Source organism: Peromyscus californicus, unplaced genomic scaffold (assembly GCF_007827085.1).
Source record: "Peromyscus californicus insignis strain IS unplaced genomic scaffold, ASM782708v3 Scaffold_21__1_contigs__length_65335640, whole genome shotgun sequence".
NCBI classification, from domain to species: domain Eukaryota; kingdom Metazoa; phylum Chordata; class Mammalia; order Rodentia; family Cricetidae; genus Peromyscus; species Peromyscus californicus.
Window position 1 is genome coordinate 4,444,272 of NW_026294514.1, and position 23,296 is coordinate 4,467,567.

Consider the following 23,296-nt stretch of genomic DNA (forward strand, 5'->3'; position numbering starts at 1 on the left):
TGCCTGGGGAGACCTCAAACCTTGAGCAATTGCTGGAATTCTTTATTGAATCGCTCTTCTGGCTGGAGCTGCTTACCACTGTTGTCTGTCGGACTTTGGCTGCAGCGTGAACCCAGTGGGGGGAAAGTCATGGTGGAGGAGATTGTGTGTGCCAGACTCGGCTGTGGCAGTAACTGAAGAAGGGCACAAGAACGCTGTGGAGGCCAGGGAGGGGTGCAGCAACATGGAAGAGAAAATTACTTAACTCTTACATAAAAGCATTTTATGAAATGAATATTCATTTATCTCCAGTGTATTTAACACTTTACTTCTGCAGGGGATTATTCCCTTTTATGATCAGCATCATAACTTCTCCCATTGTGTGCAGAGAGGAGAATTAACATGAAATCTCCCTGAGCAGAATAAAACAGTCATGACTGGCATCATAGATGCCAGAAATCTTACCACAGTACCTAGATAATACCAGACTTCAAATCAACCAATTCACATGAGGAAGAAAAAGTGCTTTAAAATAACTTTCAAGTCCCCAAACTTCTTAGAGTAGTACATCAGTTTTTATCAACCCACTTGGTCAGCAGTAGTAGCTGAAATTTATATTTTCTTGCAATGTAATCCTTTCTTGTTTGTGCCAAATTACGTATGAAGTAAATATTTTAATTATTGAAATCTTGAGGAATGTTATCAAAAGGCAACTGGAAAGGGGAGTTTTTCACTGAGTAAAAACAAAATATTAATTGGCTTTCTGCTTTAAAGTTATCATAATATTAATTACCTTGAAATTCATATGAATTACACAAATACCAGATATAAAGTCAACTTGCTATTGTGCATTTCTAATATTAATCTATTTAAAAGTTCTCTTGGATGCAGGCTATTGTAATGTGTGTCTGTAATATCAGAAAATGAGGCAGAGGTAGGAGGATCACAAGTTTGAAGCCAGCTTGAATATAAGGAAACTTTCTCTAAAGAAACAAAACAATGAGATTGTCCTAGGGATGTAGAACTCTAAAGTGTGTATATTTGCTAAGTGCTTACTTGTTCTCATGAAATCACAATATACCATTGTATCTATAGCATGTATCTCAGATACATATTTAATTCTGAAAATACTGTAGACCTCTCAGAAGATGTCATTGAAAGTTGATTGTGGATTCTGCCTCATTTACAACAGGACAGCACATCTGCAAATATTTTAAGTGTTAATCTATGGGTTTTAGCCCAGCGGTGGTGGTGTACACCTTTAAACCTAGCACTCAAGAAGCAGAGGCAGGTGGATGGTGGATCTCTGTGAGTTACAAGACAGCCTGGTCTACAAGTTCAAGGATAGCCAGGGCTACACCAGAAACCCTGTCTCAAAAAACAAAAACAAAAAAACAAACAAAAAAAAAAAACCAAAGAACAACAACAACAAAAGGAAATGGGTTTCATTTATGAACGGACCTTTTATCTTTACGTATTTGATGAGAACGGAAGCAATCTAAAATCACTTTAGAAGGGAATGGAGGAAAATATTCAAAACCTTGTCCTTATAATATAGCTTAAGGATGCAGGAAAGCAGAGACTAAAGGATCCTTCCAGCACCCACGCAGCCTTAGATCTTGAGCAGAGGCTGCTTTAATACTTTTTCTTCCTCAGTATTTGTTGCCTAAGGAAGTCTGTGGGTAGATAGGAGGTGATTATTCCTCCTACACACACTACTTTCTTATTTACGACACTAAGTCTCCATATACATACATAAAAGCACTTGAATTGCTAATCGTATTCTGTCACTTCCTCAAGTTCTTAGGAGTGTGGTTCATGAATTATCTTCTAGCACACAAAACAGTAAGTTATAGTTTATCATGAACGTTTTTTCTAGTGCAAGTCAATTCAGAAGGAAAGTTGATGTTGATGACTTTTCAAATATTGCTTTTTGATCAGTAATAGAACTCCATAACTCCTATGTTCAAAACTAACAATGTAAAGTTATTTTTTATAAGTTTTCTTGAACACCAGAAGGTAAGGACATAGACCCTGAAATGGTATACCACCCATCACTGTATGGGGTAATTATTCTTTTCTCCTCTGCAAACCCCTTTACAGATGAACATAAATTGAAGATCATGTTGGAGACACTGTAAACACATTTTCAGAACAAACTGAACAATTCCAAAAATTTTATCTGAACAGTAAAGTAGTCAAAACTTTCTATAAAGTGTGTCCAAACAAGGTTAATTTTATAAAACCTTTATATCCATTTTACTTAGGATAAAAGTTTTCTTCAGTCCTAGTAAATTTGCACAGCTATGCCAAATGCAAATGAGTAAAGCTTAAATTAATCTTAAAATCATCATGTCTAATTTTCTTTACTAATATGATACTCTTCCATTTAAAAACACATGCCTATCTAAAACAGGTAAATGGGACATAATTTTTAAAAAATGAATTTAGCCTTGGGGGTTAACCATTTCATTTATGGCAGTTACCCCTGGCAAATGTTTGCAGGTGCATCTGCTTATTTTACCAGTCATATCAATGCACTCCACTTGAGAATCATATGAACTTTCTGTCAAATGAGGCATTATAAACACAACCACCAAGCTTCCAAAAAGCTGACCCAGTTCCTATATATTCACATTAGAACAGTCACAGCATGTTCAACCACTTGTAGTTCATTCAAAGGCTGATCCTGGGTCCACTGAAAGCTTCTTCATAGGATCTTTACAGGACCTCTTAGTACAAAGATAGTTCATGCTAAGAATGTTAGCTCCACAGCCAGTTTTGACAACTCAAGGGCTATGTGATCTGCACTTGAGTTTATCTTTGTCATTCTAATTACCAAGCTATTTGGCATCTTAGAATAAACAATCTAAATAAAATTCAAAACTGTTAGTACCATAGAATACCACAACACACAAGCTAGGGAAAGCAATCCAGCCAGCATTCCAGCCTTGTCTCTAATTTAAAACTTTTATTCATATTGCTAAATTTTCAGAACATTTATTATTTGAAAGATTGTATCTCAGAATTCAAAGCTGTGGGTCTCAACCCCTTGGGCAAACCTTTACAAAATTACAGTTATGAAGTAGCAATGAAAATAATTTTATGGTTGGGGGTCACCACAACATGAGGAACTATATTAAAGGGTTGCAGCATTAGGAAAGTTGAGAACCACTGGTTCGAAAGGTTATATGTCCTATTTCCTACAAGTAAATATATCTTACGAAGCCATTTGGTCAGTTATGGTAGCTCCTGTCCGTAGACCTAAGATTTGGGAGGTAAAACTAGGAGAAATGTTCTGAGCTTCAGACAAGCCTGGCTAGACTTACTGCTTACAAAGTGAGATTTCTCTCTCAGCAACAATAATAACAGGAGTGCTTTTATAAGCTTTAAAATGTGCATTATTATTAAGGAAGCTATAATTGAAAGGAATAGTTAAGAAGAAAGTGAGAGATAGGTTGAGAGAGAAGAGAAACAAATTGGAGAAAGAAAGATGTTTCCCAATGGTGTATCCTTCTGCTTATGAACTATGCAGCCAATGCCATACTAACAGGAAGAAAATGATTTCCTTAACAAGCAAACAACCTTGTTCACATGGTAGGGAGCACCAGGAACAAAATGGTTCAATCTAACGGTAACGAGGAAGGATGGGCTTGGCTTGACTTCCATTATCTTGTGCTAAAAATCACTGAATGAAAACTCGGAAGCAGGACTGGTCCAGATAGCACAGGTTATTGTTTGAAAACAAGACAAGGTGGTTGTTGGGTGGGGAAAGTATGTGGTGAAAAGCCAGCCCGACGGTGAAGACATTCTGTGTTCTGTGGACCGTTTTTGTTTTCTTTATAAACACGGTAGCGGAGGAAGGAGACGTGTTGGGTGAACAGCGGAACCGCTCAGTCTCGGCAGAGAAACGGCCAGAGCAGTCTGCAAACAAAACTAACTGCTCAGCAACTGTACAGAACTCTGCTGCGTAGAAACAACTTCCTACCAAAGCAAGGTTTTAAAACTGGACTGCCTTCATAACAGTTCAATGGCAAAACTTCTGCTGAAGTCACTGCCCCTTTCCTGTCTTTTATAGGAAGATTTAATTTGTTTCTCAAGCTCTCCCTTTCACAGGAAGCTTTCTGGAGAGTACCGTATTCATCCCATAGGCAGGAGGAGCAACTAGATTTCTTAGGAGTAAGGCAAGTCTATTGAAATATGAATGGCAGTCTACAGCCATGTGCCATCACACGTGCTCTGCACTTGAGTCATAACTGCTGCTTAGGTTTTAGCCTTTCTGGAATAATACTGAGCTTCAGTGTGCAACTCTGTGCTCTCCAGGTGTAGCTTCTTTGAATTGTTAAGACTTTATCTCTTCAAGACCCAAGTTTCACAAACTAGATCAAGTGTGCAGCATTGAATCACTTCCTTCCTGAACACAAAGCTTTCTCTTATTTGGTTTCCACCACATTCCATATTTGCTAAGAGTTATAACAATTATTTTACACAGCCTGAGAAATCATTGAGATAGCATTTCTATTTCAAGTCCATTTTCATTTTATTAATCTTACAATTACATCTTGGGTTTTGTCCTTTACTTGTTTTGTGTATGTAAAAGTGGCAGTGGGGATTTCATTTGGAAAAGCATCTAGGATATTTACAAGGTAAGTTTAATCTAAAAATAAAGTATTTCTTTGGTTGTAAGCAGATCAGGTGGGACTTGTAAAATTTCTGTTCCTCTCTTACATACTTTAAATAAAATTAAGTAATCAAAACATACATCTCAGCTGGTTGAACCGAATAGGATACACCAGGTATGCCTTTAATCCCACTGCTCAGGGTGCAGAGGCAGGTGGATCTCTATGAGTTCAAGGCTGGACTGGTCTCCACAGAGAGTGCCAAGTTTGCCAGAGCTACTTAGTGAACTCTGTCTCAAACAAAGCAAAGCAAACAAAACTACATCTCATTTTATTAAAATCAACTTTATATTAATTGAATCAGGAAAGAAAAGGTAGAATTTTGTTGTCTTTAACTTAGCTTTTATCTTTTTATTTTTTATGAACTAAAATTTCTTCACTTTATTTAAATTCTGATATTGTAAGTCTTTTATGTGTTAATGATGATTGAGGGCAACATTATGTATTTAAAAACCAAATATTTAAACATTTTCTCCATGAATTTTCTCTGTCTTGCTAAATATGTCTACAATCGTATTTTGAAGTTTTGGCACTGTTTGTATGCATTTCAAACTCATACACAAGCAAGTACATGAAAGAGGAGATGAAATGAGCTGTGTGTGATTCACGAACAGACCAAAAATAGGCATGGAATATACAGTGACTAAACTAGGAGAGCAGGTTTTCATGTGGTTCCCCTCTTAAAATCCAAAATCTACGCTTCTCTGAGATGTCTGCTTGGGAACGAGTATCACTAGGCATCCACAGTAATCCACTGAAACATCCAAATACAGAAAAAAAAAATCAACAAAATCCTACCTCCATCTCCAGATCCTGATCCTGCATCTGGGAAGGAAAAACAAAAAACACATACAGTTCATGATCACTTGAAAAATACATCCAACAATGAGTTTTGTAGTTTTATTGTGGTTGTTTTGCATTTGAGACGGAGTCTTTTGTAACCGAGGATGATTTACAGTTGGCTCTGTTGCGGGGAAGCCCCAAACTCCAGGCCTTCCTGCCATCAGCTCCCAAGTGTGGGGCTCACAGAACTGCATCATCAGCTTGTGTACTATCTCAAAGCTAAAATACCATTGGTGTAAAAATTAGTAGTATTTAATCTGTTAATATATAGTTTCTCAATTTAACCTAATTTCTATTGACATAATACATAAATAAGATATAGTTTTTAATTCTTAAACTTTGTGAAACCTGTATTATATAGCTTTGGGGAAAGTCTTAAACTTGAATGTGTGAAATCCCCCCTGTTTTAAATTTGGTTTGTATACTTTGACATAAAGAAAGAGAAAATGAGGTGCTTCTGTAACCTTATTTTCAAAATTAAACAGTATATGTGGCAAATTAACACATAACAAAGACTTGTACCCTTGCAAATTGTTCATAAACAAAGATAAAAAGAGAGCACTTTGTATGATGAGGTGCTTACCAATACCACACTGGCTGAGGAGTCTGTCTGCAGCTAAAACACTGTGTTTTAAATGAGTAGAGGTAAGCTTCCCTTTGCCTTGGTGCTTACAACGGAACAGACAGCAAGAGAAGTTGGCAGGAAAACAGTCCTGTGTTGAGTTTCTGACTCTGCTTCTTCCTTCCCTCCCTTCCAAGTCATTGCAAGTAGTTAAAGTTGGCTTTTTTTCTGAGAACACAGATTCCAAAAATACTCAATTCCCTGGTCTGGGTCAAGACTATTGAGTTTCTATCTGTTCCTAAATGTAGACATCTTCCTCTCTCCGCTTATTTCTTTTCATTCTAAATAAGTTTCATTATGGATCTCTGGTGTTAAAACTAGGTAATATGATATTTGTAGTCTCAGGCTGTTACTACTCTACATTGGAATCTCATACAGGATTCAAGACATACGTCAGGCACCTCCTCTATGAATTTGTGTTCGTTGTTTAGTTTAATTAATATAAGACATTTCTTCATCTTGCTGGCTCTTTGACATTTTGCTGAGAAACACGATAGAGAGTGGCCAGGGGCATGCAAATTCACACAACTGACATTTATGGGAGAGTGGGTGCATCCATACAACATGTCTACCTTGGTGGCATTAACACTGCCATGGAGGAGCAGCAGTTGAACAATAAGTCTTGATAATATCAATTGATTCATTAACTGTCATCATGACTGGACATATACTTAAATGCAAGCTAATTGATAGAAACATATATATATATATATATATATATATAAGTATGCATATATGTTAAGAATAATATTTGTTAATAATAAATATATATTTAAGAAATATATATTAAATATAAATTATATGTAAATATGTTTCTTAACATATATTTATTTTTAATATATTTCTATATTATATTTATTTATTACATATTTATTTTGATATACGTAGGGTTTTGTTTTTTTTTTTTGAGACAGGGTTTCTCTCTGTTACCCTGGCTCTCCTGGAACTTGCTCTATAGATTTGGATGGCCTTGAACTCACAGAGATCCTGCCTCTGCCTTGTGAGTGCTAAGATTAAAGGCATGTGCCACCACTGCTTGGCTATATACATATTTCTTAACAAATATAGAACTAACTTAGAATTGTAATCCTATGATTTGGCATTTTAATGATAACATATTAAGAAAGGCTCATGCATTTCTCTCTGTGACAGGAACATATTCCTCCAGTTAGAGGAGGAATATATATATAACAAACTCATTAGTTATAACACTATTTCCTTTGGACAGAATAGTGTTCAAATGGTCAATGTTTGCTGAGTTTCCTCTGAGCATACTTTCATAGGTAAAATTTGAATTGACTTTGTCTGAATTAACGTGAAAGCTTATTTCACTATTATTTTTATTCAAAGGGACCACATCACAGGCTGTACTGTTACATCCTGCCCATATGTTCTCTGTTTATGAAGTCTATTTCTTATTTCCTTCTAAAGTCAGGAACATCTGTCAGGCAGGCCAACAATATGATGCTTGTTCCTCCATGCTTGAATATGACACACATAAAGAGAAAGGTATGTGTGTTCACAGGCTGCAGGCTGTTAAACGACAAGAGGAAACTTCAGCCACCTTCCTAAACTTATTCCTTCTGTTTAATGAGTATAGTGAACAATAGCTTACATTAAATGCATGAGTACTGTTTGGAATACGATAATTAAAATGTTGAGAAAGAACATCTTGCCTATTGATCTTTAGGCTTTTGAGTAAATACATATGGCTGGGAAAGTAGGGAAAAAATAGTAGTAGCATTTTGGCTTTTATCTCCTACATATATTTCTCAAATTTCAGGGGATTTAGTCCACGTGATTAGTGTTTGATTTGACCCAAATTAAATAGCTAGGGAAGAAAAGGGGAATAGATGGGAAAATGGCCACTGTAGTCAACAGCATCATTATGAAATACTTATGGGAAGCTTTAATGTTTTCTCAATTGTAGGATGAGTCATCTTGGCGAGCCAGAAATAAGTGGCCTAAGAAAGTCGCAGGGAGGCAGAAACACCCCAGAAAGAAGGGATACTATTGGACCTGAATCTGGGCTCTTCATCAGCTCAGTTCTTGCAAGGCAAAATGTTAAGCTAACAGTGAGACCAGCTATGGGGAAGCCACATTCTGGGTACAAAAACAGTTTTGCAACACTAATGACACAGAACAAATATAAAATTATATGTTCTTCAGCCTTTTATTCCTAGAGAACGCAACTTGCCACCTCCACTCAGTGTCAAAGAGCATTAAAAATAAATGGGAAAATTATGAAGACAAGTCAGAACCCCAATTTATTTGCTGTCAGGCCTGGTTTCTCCATCACTCCTCAGACCCAAACCCTTTTAGATTCACTAGTCAATGGAAGGTGCATTCAGCTAAACTGGCTGACTAATTAAATCCTGCAGAAATCTAAGTATGCAAATGAGGTAAGGACAGCTTCTTCAATTGTGATTAAATTTTCTACTTGGCTAAGTATTTATTTTCATAGTAAAAGCAGCACACTGGGGACTCGGATGAATAGACCTGAATGAATCAAGAGTGTGACTGCGGACTGACAGGAACTGAGAGGTTTGGAGAAAGAATACCATTTTTAGTGCCAGATGCTATTTGCCATAGCCATAACTCCTGCTCTGTTTCATGTGTGTGCTGCCTACCCGGCCGGCTGGTCCTCACCTGGCGGTGTGCAGATTGGTCAGGTGCCCTCCTTGATCATAAACAAAGCTTTTCCTACTCTCCCTAGCATTATCTACAACCTTCCCGAGGTCCAATGGTTCCATTCATTTCTGTCCCATTAGTTCTGAAGTAGTTTTTCCTTATTGTTTTGTCTTTTGGTATGGCTGAGTACTTTATTTTCATAGTTTGTTTCTTAGTGGTCTTTCTATGCCCTGATTCCTACTCTGAGGTTAGCCTTCTGGTCCTCTTCTGCAGGGATTCCTGCCCTCCGACTTGCACATGCGCTGTTACTTTTTGACACACTTTTCACTCCAGGAGAAGCAGCAATGACCTGCTCTGCCAAGTCAGTAGTGAGCAGAGGCCAAACAGGCTTGCCGTCTTGACCATCTTCCACACAGTCCATTCACATACAGAGGCAAAGACTCATTCAGGAGAAAAGACCCCTTAACAACCAGCCCAAAATCAAAAGACTGTATCTCTGTAGCAAAGAAATGTCCCTGATTGGCTGTCCTTTGTTCATTTTGGAAACCTTGGTAGTCAGCAGGACATCTCTGGATATCATTCACCCTTAACAATAAGTAGGCTAATGACAGTCTTCTAAGGAACCCAAGACTCTTTATCCTTGTTCATTTTATACCCTACCCCAACAAACCAACACATGCCTTTCCTGTAACACCCTAAAATGACAAAAACCTGTTACCCAGGAGTGACTTTTATATAAAAGACTCCCTAGTACTAGTTTTTGAAAGAAATTTTCTTATTGCATTATTATTTATCCTGAATATGCATATGTCTTTCTCAGAAAGTATGACTTTCCAAAAAGTTCCTGTAATTAAGTGTAGCTATCATGATGCGCTACTGTTATTTAGGCAGGTGCTTATGGTGCCTGGAACCTAACCTGAACTTGGCTCTTGCTTAAAGCAGCACTGCTTTCCTAAGCAAGCTCTAACTAATTGCTTTTTTTTTTGTTGTTGTTGTTGCTTTATTTCTCTACCTGTAAATCGCTGGGCTGTAACAACCACTGCACAAAACAAAACAACAAAAAGAAAAGAAAAGAACAGAAAAGGTAAAAGAAAAAGAATCAGGAAAACAAAAGAAAACCAATCAAACAAACTAAAACACATAACCGTGAAAAGCTAAGAAGCTCATTGCTTGCCTGCCGGCCTTCATCCCTCCCTCTCTCCCTCTCTCTCCTCCCTCCCTTCCTCCCTCCCTCCCTCTCTCCTCCCTCCCTTCCTTCCTCCTTTCCAACATTCTTAGAACAACATAACTAAAGAGCTGAAGAGTCTGAGTTGAACTGTGTCAGGAAGACAGATGTTAGTGTCAATTATTCACACCGCCAGTGCATCCTTCAGTGTGATCCGCTAAAATGATAACCAGTACACTTTAAAGTTAAAATCTGACATTAGTGCCTCCACAAAAATACTTGTTGACTTCAGAACTCAAACCTGCAAAGATGCGCTCTAGAGGATAACCCCGTTTCTCAAAGGAACCATCAATTGAACAAACAAAAACTTTATCTATAAACTTGATATGTGGGCACCCAATGCACATTTCTAATTATACTTTATTCAACTGTCTGTATTTCACTAAGCAACATATGTACTTAGAGGTAACGGTTGTCATACAAGACATCTCTTCTTTTTTTTTTTTTAACCAATGTACTTAAAATTTTTTTAAAAGTAAGGCTTTCTTTTTTTTTTTTTTTTAACAAAAGAATACATGGAATCCCTAGTCAACATATAGTAAGGTTGGTTTTCAGAGCTAAGAGGAAACAAGAAGCCATTGGACTCACAACCCGTTTGGGTTTCAGGGACACTGGTGCGTACCTGTGGCACAGGATCCTTCAGAGACCACAAGGATCTCACTCTGCTGCTTGCAGGCAGCCTGCCTCAGGTAGCACTCATTCTGGTAGCTCTCTCCGTTGGAGCCACACACAGGCACATAGTCACTGTTGCACTGAGAAACAAAGATAAAAAACACGATGGTTGTTATTGGGTTCTGCATCCCCCAGACATCCTAAACACAAATAACCGTTTCCAAAACAAACCGCATCTCTTGGTTTTCAGCCATCCCCCTTGCATCACTGAAAGATGCACAAAGGCCACGTCAAGTCAGCCGATTTGTCATTTGATTTGGACAGAGGCACCACCACAAAGTATCCAGATTGATTAGGTGATTCCAAGAAAGTGACTGAGCCATTAGCACACAAAAGACGTAACAATGAACAGACCTCCATTATTTAATTTTTTTTCTTGATAGGTATCCTTGCTGACTTCTTGGGGTGAAAATAAACAACTTGGCCGTGTCAGGCTATTAAAACCAAGGCTGACTGCTATCTGTACCGGGAGAAGGACTACTTAGCTGAAATTTCAAAACTAAAACAGCAAAAGAAAATATCCAGCTACTTTTTGGTTATTATTTTTCTATTGAATTTTAATCTTGATACATTAAGAAATATTCAGGTAAGATATTGATTTGCTAATTACTTTTTATCATTAAAGCTTTGGATATTAGTAAAGACAGAGTATAGAAGTAAGATTATGAAATATAGAGGGGGAACTTTCTCAAGTAGTGAACTGTGTATCAAAATTGTTGAATATTCCAAACAATCACTAAACAATCACTATTCATGTATGTTTCAGAAAGAAAAATGTTCATTTTTAAAATAACCTCATTACCAAAAACTACATATTTCTACAATGGAAATTAGGCAACCTACTGGGTACAGCCATAATATTATAATCACACTCCAAGACATTAGAGATACTTGGCTGTGTCCTATACCTGCTAATTACACCAGGATGTGATTATCTGCTGATTACTACTACTGATGCACTTCATTGTTTAATTATAACAAATGAAATGATCAAGATGATTATTTGTCAAGGCTTGCCTATGCCAGAAACACAGTAAGGAAAACCATGCATGCAGATACATGTGAAAATGCTTTTATGTTTTCTGCTTTTAATTAAAATGTTTGAACTTTTGATGTGCTGTAAGTTTACAGTACCCACAAAATAAATCAACAACCTATCCAGGGATCAAGGAAATTTTAATATGTATATTTATATGTTTAAGAGTCTACCACATGTAAATTTTAACTCAAGGATTTATGCCAAAGAAAATGAATAAAACAGGTATAAGGTAAGAATTAAATTGACAAAAACTTGAGGCATATTTTATTCCATAATTTTTTACAGCATCTGTACCCTCTTATTCGCAATAATCTAATCTTTTCTCACCTTTACATAATAAAAGCATAGTCATCCTGATGAATTTATTTATTTATGCTCTTATTTTGTGTATGTGTACACTTGTGTATGTGCCTGTGGATTCATGTATACGTGTATGCCTGTGTGTGGAGGCAAGAGGTTAACATCAAATATCTTCCTCAATCACTTCTTCACCTTGGTTTCTGGGTCGTGGTCTCCCACTGAATTTGAACCTTACAGATTTACCTAAGCCGAAGGTCTGGGAAGCCCCAGGGATTGTCCTGTGCCTGCTTACCCAGGCTGTGACCATTGACGTGCACGGTCACACCCAGATTTTCACGTAGGAAATGTGGATGACACGCAGGCCCTCACACCTTCACAGTAATCACTTTGTTTTCTGAGCACTTCACAGTCTTCCACCCAGACAATTTTCCTGTCATATAAATGTCATGCCTTTTATATATCACGGAATAACTTAAATATTACATTTTGCTAATTGACATTTTTCCAAATAGCAAATTGAAATTTTGTGGCGTTCATATTGTGATGGTCACAGTTGTTAACAGCATGATTTACTACATATTTTAGAAATATTCTTTATCTTTACTTTTACAGTTAATAATTAGGTATTCTGGATACCTTATATTCATTGAATAATTCCATTCCATAGTCATACTGTTGGTTCATAGGTTGAGTATGTTTATGTAGCTACACATGAAATTGATTTGATTTTGATATTTGATAGCCTATCACTACTAATTAACTCAATATGCAGTTCTTTCCTGACAGGTGAAACCTGTGGATTGGACATCTTCATAAACTTTCCGTACATATAAAATTACATTTGGTTTCTGACTACTTAAGAGTATCTTCAATGCTACTCATGGCAAATGACAGTGAGACTTGAATTTTCAAGTGAGAAGGATGAAACAGTCAAAGAAAAGATAAGGGCTGGTGCTAATGTCACATTCATGGCCAGAAGACAAACGGATGGCCAAGTACTGGGTAAATGTGCCATGTTCAGGACCTGGGACAGCAGAATGAATGTAGGGGGACTTTGGAGTTCCCTGAAGCTCCAGTGCTGTCTGAGGGCTTGGAGGAGAGAAGGAGGAGGAGAAAGATGGTAACACCATGGAAACAGAGACTGGCTTACCTTTTCTTTAAAGACATGAGAGTTAAAATGGATGTGGATGGCTGGTTTATTAACTGCTTATGCTTGGGTCTGGCATTCTTGGTTATCTAATAACTAAGTTTAGCAATATTCTATGTGCAGATTATTTGGGTTCACATTTTCTTCTATCTAACTTTGACTTTTTTCCTCTTCTATCTTCTCATGTACTTCAGAAGGTCAGTCGAATAGTGGGCCACTGGACTGAGTGGGGGTGGGAAGAGTTTATTATCTTTGTCAAGTGCTATGACACGATGGTGATATGCATCTTAAAATAGAGAATAAACTGATAAAGTGCTCATATGTCACTTCTGTGGGATGCAGTAAGCCAAATGTGAACAGTGCTTAAAACAGAGCTGCCAAGTTCCATGCAGAAGCCAAAAGGGGGATTTGTATAGAGCTGAGAAGAGCTTAGCTGTAGATTATCGCCACGATGCTTTTGGCCCCTGGTACCATGACTTGCACTCATTAAAATGAAAAACACAAAGGGAAACAGATATTCTCAGTCACCAAAGCTCAAGGGTGGATGTCTAGTCCTGGGTTTTCTTCTCTTTCTCACCATCTTTATGTAGGTATAGGTTATGTTACTCCACGGTTAAACATTTGCACACCCATAGCTTAGTTTCTTCACCTGAAGTGGTGAGTAGGGACATGTGGAGAACTAACAGATTCATGGTTTAAGAACATAGGCTTCTTGTAAATATCACCTATGAAATGGAAATTATTTGGCATTCATGACACATAGTTTTCTTAGCAGAGTCATGAACTACCACTCACTGTTTTTAGAATTAGAAAACAAAGGAATACGTTACAACCCTCTATATGGGAACAGCTGCACCAAAATATGCCAAATTCTTGAAAATGGTTGTTAGGGGTAGTCATGGCATTGTTTAAGGTCTGAAAATAGGGGGAAATTAGATGTTTGGTAGCTTACTAAAGACTACATGGCTGCTTGGTTAAGAAAAAAGAAAAGTCAAACCCAGATTATGGTTAAGTCTATAAATGTATGTGTTACATAAAATTCTATGAGGAATAAGTGATTCTATTTTTCCTCATGTCTTTAAAATCTTAGTTTACTTTCCAAATATTTGTTTTCAATAAAATGACTTAGTCCCCAAGTTTTCACATTGCTTAAAATAGCCGTACACTACATTAATGGATTCAATAACTTGACTCTCTAAGATATATGGAATTCATCTTTGCTACCAGGGAATAAGAAGATGATAAAAATTTTCATGTGATTTAATGCTTGTTTGGTTAATACATATTTTAGAGCTGAGATTTCAGCATCTAGAAGCTATATGTGACTTAAGTTTTATCTATCGCCAGCACCTTCCACGGAGTCTGGCATGGAGAAAGTTCTCAACAGATGTTAAGTGAATTCTGTTATATTCCCAGTTGTCAAAGGCTGAGGAAGAATAGCTTAAGATAATATAGTACTCTTTTGGAGGGGAAAATGTTTAAAAATCTGTATGTGTTGTCATTTGACTATTCCACAAGTAACTTTGATTTCTCTAGGACTACATCCCCCTGAATGTATAATGTTTGTGGTTTTTAAAATGGCAGTCCTTGACTGTGGTGAACGTGTCTGTCACTCTCCATGCCAGGTCATTGAAGAACATGAGTTTTACGAGGCTCCTCCCCATCTCTGGATGCTTGCCCTTGAAACCCAGCCACCATGCTAGATCAAAGCCCAAAGTAGCCCATGCGAAGAGCCAGAGGTGGAGAAGAGCCACGCTCTGCAGGTGGTGGTCAGGGGTGAATTAGAGCCCTGAACTGAGCATGCCTTGAGTTACCGTCCCTTAGCCAATGACAGCAGAGAGTGGAGATAAGCCGGTTCTAATAACCTCATCAAAACCTCAGATCTATGAATAAGATAAACACTCACAGTCAGCCTCTAAGTTCTGGGCAAAAATTTAAGCAGCCCCAGTAACTGAACATTTTAGATATAAAGCATGGTTTATTAAGTGCAAATATTTAATACCCAAGTTAGAAAATTATTGTGAAAGCATAAAGCTACCTCATAATTTAAACATAAAATTATCACTGATCACTCTGTGACCAGAACTAAGAACAACTGTGTCCTCCTCTCTGCCTCCCCTCCTAACTTTCACCTTTCTTTTGACCTTACTTTCCTTCATCCATCCACTCATCTATTTATTGCCTCTCAGCCCTTTTTCCACAACTGATTTACCAGATTGAGTAGTATATCTTTTGGTATTGTGGTAGAAAGGTAAGAGGTATAAGATTGCATGCCATAGGTCTAAGACCCCTTATCCACAATGTTTCGGAGGACAGCATTTGAGATCGTGGCATTTGTAGGATGCTAGAGCAGGCTCTGCCCTTTGAGCATCCATATAAAATACTCGAAATCTAAAATGCTTTAAAAAAAACAAAACATTTTAAATATCATGATGGATTTCAGAGTATTTTAGAATTTGGATTTCTGGGTTATGGATGTTCAATGTATATTGCTTTGGTTCTTAATTATCATCTGTAACAAACTGGCACTGCTGTTGTGTTATTGGAATTTTCATTTGCATGCATAATAATATTGAAAAGCTAGACTTGGGGTACTTCATAAATACATCAGTTGGTTTGTGGTGTTTCATATACTCTAGGATAATGACTTAGTGGTAAATTATTTATATTAATGGAAATAAATTTTCTCATCTTATAAACAATGTAAAGGATCTGTGAATGTATGTCAGTTGTAGCGCACTTGCCTAAGGTCCTGGGTTAAATCACCAGCACTGTAGAAGGAAGAAGGAAGAAAGGAAAAAAGGAATGATGGAGGGAAAAAAATAAAGAGTGAGCCAGCTAACCAAAATTACCTAATTGAGTTGCAAGAATTGAGTGAGTTTTGAAGGGTATAAATGAATGTATCCTAAAGTATCTGAGGGAAATCAGAATCATATATGTTAATTCTAGTGCGTGAGTAATAATAAATACTGGGAGACATTACAAATTATGCACAATGTGCACATTTCTGTTTGAAATTTATCTCACATCCGGAAAGACTAATGGCACATCATATTTTAAATAGAATAATTCATATCTGAAAATGTGCAAGAAAGAGAAGTTTAGGATACTATATAGAAGAGATTTTCAGATCTCTTCCTTTTTCCAGATAAAAGTGGGAAGACAAAAGGAAAACAAACAAACCCACAAAAGAATAACAACAAAACCCTAAAGACTGGGAGGGAACCAAGGAACTCCCACCTTAGCACAGTTCATCATTTTAATGTAATTTGTACAATTTTATTTGACCATCACTGAGATTTAGACATTCAATATTTCTGATACATATATAAAGTATAAATTTACTACTACAGAGATTTTTTTCTCTTGAAAGACTGACTATTCTAAAACACACATTAATATCAATACAATCCAGTAGGAAATTAGGAAATATAAACTTACAGTATATATTTTCATTTATTATTCTCAACCTACTCCACAATTACTTAAGTTAATACATATTGGCTGACCAATGCATAAAAAGCACAAATATCTTGGCTGACAAAAATTCCCTGTGACAGCTAAAAATCAAATAATTCCTTTAATAAGAAAATGATACATTTCCATTTCCTGCATTCACCCAGTTAGAAGTCTACCAATTCCTTTGATTTCTTCCAAGTAAAGCATCATAAACACAAGCTCCCATTTGAGGAATGTTCTTCCTGGACCACTGTACGCTATTTAAGAACTTACTTGCTATATCCATCCTAGGTTACAAAAGTAAGAGAAATTCATGGGAATCACACAATTTTTAAAAATCTGTAAAATTCCATGGGCCTTTAGTGATTTCTCCAACTTGATTTTCCCCACCTGTTAATCTCTAAAAATTATAAGCTGGGCTCTCATGCTCCATCACCCTCATGGAGTTCATCGGAAGAATGTGGTTCATTGCTCACTGTGGTAGAGACTTTGAAAGTTGATGCCACATGCATGTGGTCTGCACAGACACATTTCTAATCGCAATATCTTCAGACACGTTAAACTACCAGTTGGCTCACTCTGCTTCTCAAAAATGTGAAAATAATGCCTAAGGAGACTTTTATCTTGCCTAAAAGCAGTTCAAGTTGTATTTAAATGTGAATTCCCCTATCTGCCTCACCAAGATGTTGAATTAAATCCCCAATATTTAATATTAAATCAATTCTCAATATTGTATATTAAGTCAGATATTTAAATATGACTTTTGAGTTTTTTATTTTCTCTGTAACTTTCATTTTTTCTTATAATTTTGAAGCATTGCTGATCTTGTGTGCAGTTTTATTTATATGCATAATCCCTGGCTCAGTATATATTAGATGTCAGTGTGCGTTTTTAATGTAATTCAATAACGATCAAGTGCAACTATGATATCAGTGCAATATCTAAGTCATTTGAGGCAATATATGATTATATGAATATTTGGAGAAGAAATAAAGTCCAATAATTTACATGATGGGATAATATGATAAATAATTATTGTAATAACAACAATGGTAGCATCATTTTAAATTAATTTAAAAACTAGTTTTGATGATACCTCCTTTGTAAAAATAAATATGTTTATCTCTACAACTGTTGAAGACTTCCATGACACATGACAATGTGCATCTTTCTTCTGTGTAGGATCAACTTGAGGCTCTAAGTGCCTCTTAGGATTCCTAGGAGACTATAGTCATTTAATGTGCTATTGTGAAAAACTTTGACTTCTATTAACAAGGTTCACGATTTCCAAGTTGGCACAGTAGTTTTGGAGTGACCTTAATAGAAGTTAAGTTAAAATTGTATCATATTGACAGGATAAAGAAACCAAAGTCCACCAAAACAAAGAACAATAGAATTTTTTAAAAAATGACAATTCTGGTGAAGTACAAAGCCACACCTTCTATCCACTGACCACTTTGACAGTTATCCACAGTCAACTGACCTATAAAATGCATGCATTCCACATCTGAAAAGTGGGACCTGGAGCTCCTGGCTTCAGTGACATTTTTAACTGTGGCATACACCGGTCTCTAAAAGGCATGTCTTCTTGACATCAGCTTGCTGTCTTGGCAGTACTTCCATTTGACGCCAGCCTCCCTTTGAGTCTGTATAGTTATACATTGCCAAGTGATGGGTTGTGAAAGGAACTCTCTACCTTTCATTCTCTGTAATGAATTGAGGTTGCAAATATCAGATATCTTACCTTGAACTGACAGACGCAAGTCACCGTGTCTCCAATCCTTAAACATTCCCCGTCAAATTTACACGTGTTGGTGTCACACAGGAAGAGATCATTTTCTCTGTCATCATAACCTCGAGTTTAAAGAGAATGCTCCAGTCATTTTAAATGCTATGGATTTTTAAAGAGAAATCTATTTTGTGGCATTCACAGAATTTTCCTAAAATTTAATTTCAACAGCCACAGATGTTCCATAAGGTTGCTTTCTACTAATAATCTCAAAATCTAGTGAAGTGATCAATAATATTTTATACTTCTACAGTAGTTTCCTCGTAACTTCTCTTTCAATATCATCTTTTGAGTATGCTTTCCTATTTTTAGCTTAGATTAATACTGACTGAATGGAAGTTTGATACTGCTTCTCAGCTTTCTCATTCCCCCTCCCCCACTAAATAGACTATACCAGTGACCCAAACTCAACATTTTTGGGAAAGATCTAGTGATTGTGTGTGGATGCTATGTTAGTATTTCTTTATCTTTAATTGTTCTTTGCTGTAAGCACTGAAATGACTCTTATTTGCAATTTTTTCCAGACAAAGAGGAAGCAAAACCTCAATAATAAAGATAAACAGGCTTGGCGTTTTCTATGAAGGTCTCTCTGGCTCAAAGGAAGATTGATCACCTCCAAGTTAACAGAGGTAGGAAGGGGCTGCCAAGTTCATTCTTTTCAGTTAGTGCACACACCTTTGAGATACATGGCTCAGAATGCATTTCTTCATTGCCGATGTCACATTTAAGTTAGCTATTTCCTACACTAATACCAGTGAAGGATGCAGCAAACTAGCCATGTTGAGCATGAGCTACAATCAAATGTAAGGGTGTTTTGTTCCCAAGTGGAACTTATTCTTTAAAAAAAAAAATAGCACGCAGGAATGCAGGAACCAAGAATAAGTTAGAGACATGTTGAGTTTTAGAAAATGCCAAATTTAGAAATTACTCAAAGCAGAATAAAGTCAGTCTACTGACCCAAATATAATAGGACTGTAAATTTCAACTTGTCTTAACAAATGCTAAACTGGAGTGGCGCATATTAACTGCCTCTTGGGGTTTATATTAGTTGTTCCATAGAACTGTACATGCCTCCACCTGTAAGTTACAGTTAATAATCACACCCTCTCAACAGTTACAGACACTTCCTTTCACTTACACTTCCACAGAGGCCACCTCACTCAAAGACAGACTTCATTGCACCAGGATTTTATTTACAGAAAAATGAAATGCTATAAACACACTTGCTAAAATGAGATCAGACCAGACCACGAGGACAATGCCCAGGCATGTTTATAAAGTTTAAAATGCCAAAGCCATCACACCACAATTCTTCAGGTATACTAGAGGCTCTCGTACTGAAATGTAAAACCAGCCAGGAAGAGTGTGATAACTTCAGTCTTTGGGCTCTTTTCAATTAGTGGCTTCAGCAGTGCAGCCTGTCAGGTGTTAGCATTTTGACAGGGACTGAATGAGCAAGAGGACTGCCTGCCTGTCACTCCAGGAAACCCAGTGAAGGGGGTTAGAGCCCACTATGGTAGGGTCACTGTGTTTTCAGAAGTGAGTCTCCCAGGCTTGGGGCATGCCCATTCTGGCTTTGGGGAAATCTGTGATCACTTCTTTCTTAACTTCTGTGTTCCTCATAGGAGCTGGGGAAAGCCTGGATGGGCATGCATCCTTTGGCTACAAAATCAACCTCTTTCACAATCAATGGCGTTTGCAGCCAAAGAAAGAGAGAAAGGAGGGAGGGTGAGAGAAGAGAGGGAGGGAGAGAGCGAGAGGGCGCGCAAGAGAGAGCTAGAGAGCTATAGACAGAGAGGGAACAAGCTAGAGGAGGAAAGAGAAAGAGGGAGAGAGGGGGAGGGAGAGAGCAGGGAGAGAAATGAGAGGGGGAGGGAGGAAGGAGTGTCAGTCAGTCCCTGGAAACTTGCCTCCTTTAGAAATATCTGTGACCCAGTGCTGGGCAGGAAACCCCTGCATTCAGAAGCATTTTCGGCAGGAATTAACGGTTCCCCCTGCAGTCATCATTTGATTTATTGCTTTCTCGATTGTTCTTTCTCATAAAGTTATTTCCTCGCACAGCCAGACTAGACTTTTTTTTTTTTTAAAAATTACGGGAAATAGTCTGTGTTAGGTGTTCCCTTAGATTCAAGAACCCAGAAAACTACCCTCTAGTATTTCTCTAAATCCTCTCAGCTCCAATTTGAGGGCAGACACCCAGGGTTGCCCCACACCTGCACTTTGTTCCTATCCCAGCAGGTCCAACCCTCTCTGGCTGAAGCGGTTCCCCGTGTTTCTCAGGATGGAGGTGGGAAGTCCTGGGTTTCAGGCAGTGGAAGGCGTGGGGCTGGGCAGGCGCACGAGGGTGGGCAGGCAGGTCTGTCCAGGTTCCGCGCTTCTGAGGGGTGAAGGGGTGGAGAGCTGAGGGAGGGTCTGGACTTACCGGAGCAGTTCCAGCCGGTGGGCGTTTGGCAGTCACTTAAGGAGGTAGGGAAAGCAGCGAGTTTCGCCGGGCGGGCTATGATAAGCAGCGTCACGGGCAGCAGCAGCAGCCAGCAGAAGCCCTCGCAAAGTGTCCAGCTGCCGCACTGCCGCGGGGACTCCCACAGCACCATGACTACTTCGCGCAACTCTGCAGCAACCAGCGGCTTCTGAGGAACACGGGATCGCGGGGGGCCACGCAGCGGGCTACTGAGCATCCCGGGGACCGCGGCAGCAGAGGAGGCGGCGGCAGCGGCGGCAGGGACAGCCGGCGGCAGGGAGGCTGCGGCCGAAGCAGCGCATGATCTCAGGAGTTTTCAGCAACATCCAGTGACCCGGCTCAGCCCCGGGAGCGGAAGGATAGTCCGCTGAGAAGCTTCGCCCCGCTTTTTGCGGGGAACTGCTGCCATAAGGAACGGGGTTTGGGGCCAAGGAGGAGCAGGAGACCGAAACCAGGGGGCCAGAGAGGAGGCGGCCAGCGGGTGGAGGAGAGGCGCGCGGCTAGGCTGGGTGGAGGGACCGTCACAGCGCCCCGCAGCCCGGCCGCCGCCTCTCGCGCTCTGCCGCCCGCATCCCTCTGGCGTTTGGGAAGCAGCAGGTCCTTAGCCCGCCCGGGGTCACGTGGGAAGCGGCAGTCGGGCTCTGATTGGCGGAGCGGGATGCAGGTCCCGGGAGGGAGGGGTCGGCGAGGAGGTGCAAGGAGGAGGCGGCCACCCGATGCCACAGATGGGCTAGCTCTCCAGGCTCTTGCCCTAGTCGGGCTAGGCGGGGATGGCTCCTGGGAGAAGAAGCTCAGGCTTCAGGGGCGGCTGCTACTCCCACACTCTTCCGTCCCACTTGCCTCGCTGCTCTGCTCCAGGACGCCCCCTACCGTGCGTGGGGTCCGGGGCTTGCACACCTCTCTCCCGTGCGTGACCCGGGGCTGCCAGCACCCGCCTGCGGCTGGGTGGCCTTGTCTTCCAGCTGGAGATGGTGGGGGCGGAGGAAGTGGAGAATCCGCAGCCACAGGGCAGGCGAAGGGGAAGCGGGCAGGGAGCAGAGGGCACCCCGCTGGCTGGCGCCGCTGGGCCGGGAAAGGGATCCAGGCTGGGCATGCCTTGGTAGCGTAAGAAGCATAAGGATGCTTCCCTAGGCGGTGGCCGAGAAAAGCGAGTGAGAGGTGGCTGGGTGAGAGCGAGAAAGCTCTGGATGGCTTGAAGTAGCAGCAGCGGCTCCCCGAGGAGCTGCAAACCCGAGGGTGCTCTCCAGGCGGGTGCAGCCAGTCGGTCTCCCTGGCTCTCCCCCGTCTCCTCGTCCCTCCTTTCCCCTTCCAGGCTCTCCGCAGCTCAGACCAGCTAGGGCAGCCGAGGTTTGATTCGCTCTCCCCAGCGCGTTCTGGTACAGCCTGGAACCTATTTGTGTGGCTGTCTGAAAGGCGCAGCCAAATGTGTTTGGAAGGTCAATTTTGGTTGGGACAGGTGGCTGGAGGAGCAGCCAGAGGCTTCCCGGCATCTATGCTGAGAATGGGTTACAGGGCGAATCCACAGCGAAGTGGCGTCCCCGGAGGAGAGGGTTCGCTTAGGCTGAGCGGGCTGTAGCCCTGGGGGCTTTACTCCGCGTCTGCGGGATCACCAGTGACCTGGGAGAGGCAAGGGAGTCTAACCCGGCTGGAGTCACTGGCTCCGCTTGGTTCTCTTTTGCTCCAGCACTCGGGAAAGAGCAGAGCAGTACCACCTTCCTTCTGCTGCACTCCACGCAGTTAGAAACACTCTTTAGCTTAATGGCATGCTAGCTTTTAGGGCCCAGAGCTATCTGGGACGAGGATGGATAGGAGTGTCTGTCTCCCGCGACTCTGGTCACTACTGCAGTCACAGGGTTCTGGATTCCTTGCAGCAAAGAGTTTCCTTTCTTTCTTTCCTTTTTCTTTTCTTTTTTCCTTTTTCGTGTGTGTGTGATCGTTCAGTTATTCGGGATTTCTTTTTTCATCTGCACCATACATATACACTCCCTTTCTATTTCTCTCTCCCTCCTCTTCCGTCCCCTTTCCCAGTCTCTCTTCTTCTCCCTGTCTTTCAAGAGCTCGCATATCCTTCCCCCTTTTCTTGAAATTTCCTTGCACCCCCCCTACCATACTCTTCTGAATCTTGACTGAGAGCATTGTTTGATGGCATCTAACAAGCAATTAGCATGCTTTACCTAAATCACTTAAAAGGGGGTACCAATAGACTTTGAAAAGGGGATATCTATCCTCTGCAGACACCGCCAGAAAACAAACTATGCCAGAGCAATCCCTTTAAGTACTGTAACCTCCAACCTCCTCCCACCCCGATGCCTTTTAACTTCGCCTTTGAGAGCTGTGATCCCACAGCACCTCTGAGCCTCAAAGGCACCTCTCTTTCTTCCTCAGTGTGAAACCCGTCCCTTTATCTCACATCTAGCCTCCCTCCCAAGACTATCTTTCCCCTCCCCCGC

General features: G+C 40.0%; 1 protein-coding gene across 2 annotated transcripts in view; it reads right to left on the reverse strand.

The window, feature by feature from the left end:
* Tmeff2 (transmembrane protein with EGF like and two follistatin like domains 2) overlaps nt 1-21,401 on the reverse strand; it is a 375,139-nt gene extending 353,738 nt beyond the window's left edge. The window contains exons 1-4 of one of the 2 annotated variants that reach the window (XM_052749440.1): nt 20,808-21,401; nt 18,341-18,450; nt 10,602-10,731; nt 5,457-5,483 (exon numbers count right to left, since the gene is read on the reverse strand). In XM_052749440.1, coding sequence (XP_052605400.1) covers nt 5,457-5,483; nt 10,602-10,731; nt 18,341-18,450; nt 20,808-21,063 — 523 coding nt within the window. In that variant the 5' untranslated portion in view covers nt 21,064-21,401. The remainder of the gene's footprint in view (nt 1-5,456; nt 5,484-10,601; nt 10,732-18,340; nt 18,451-20,807) is intronic. The other variant, XM_052749439.1, reaches the window with a different exon arrangement.
* Between the last annotated feature and the right edge of the window lie 1,895 nt (nt 21,402-23,296).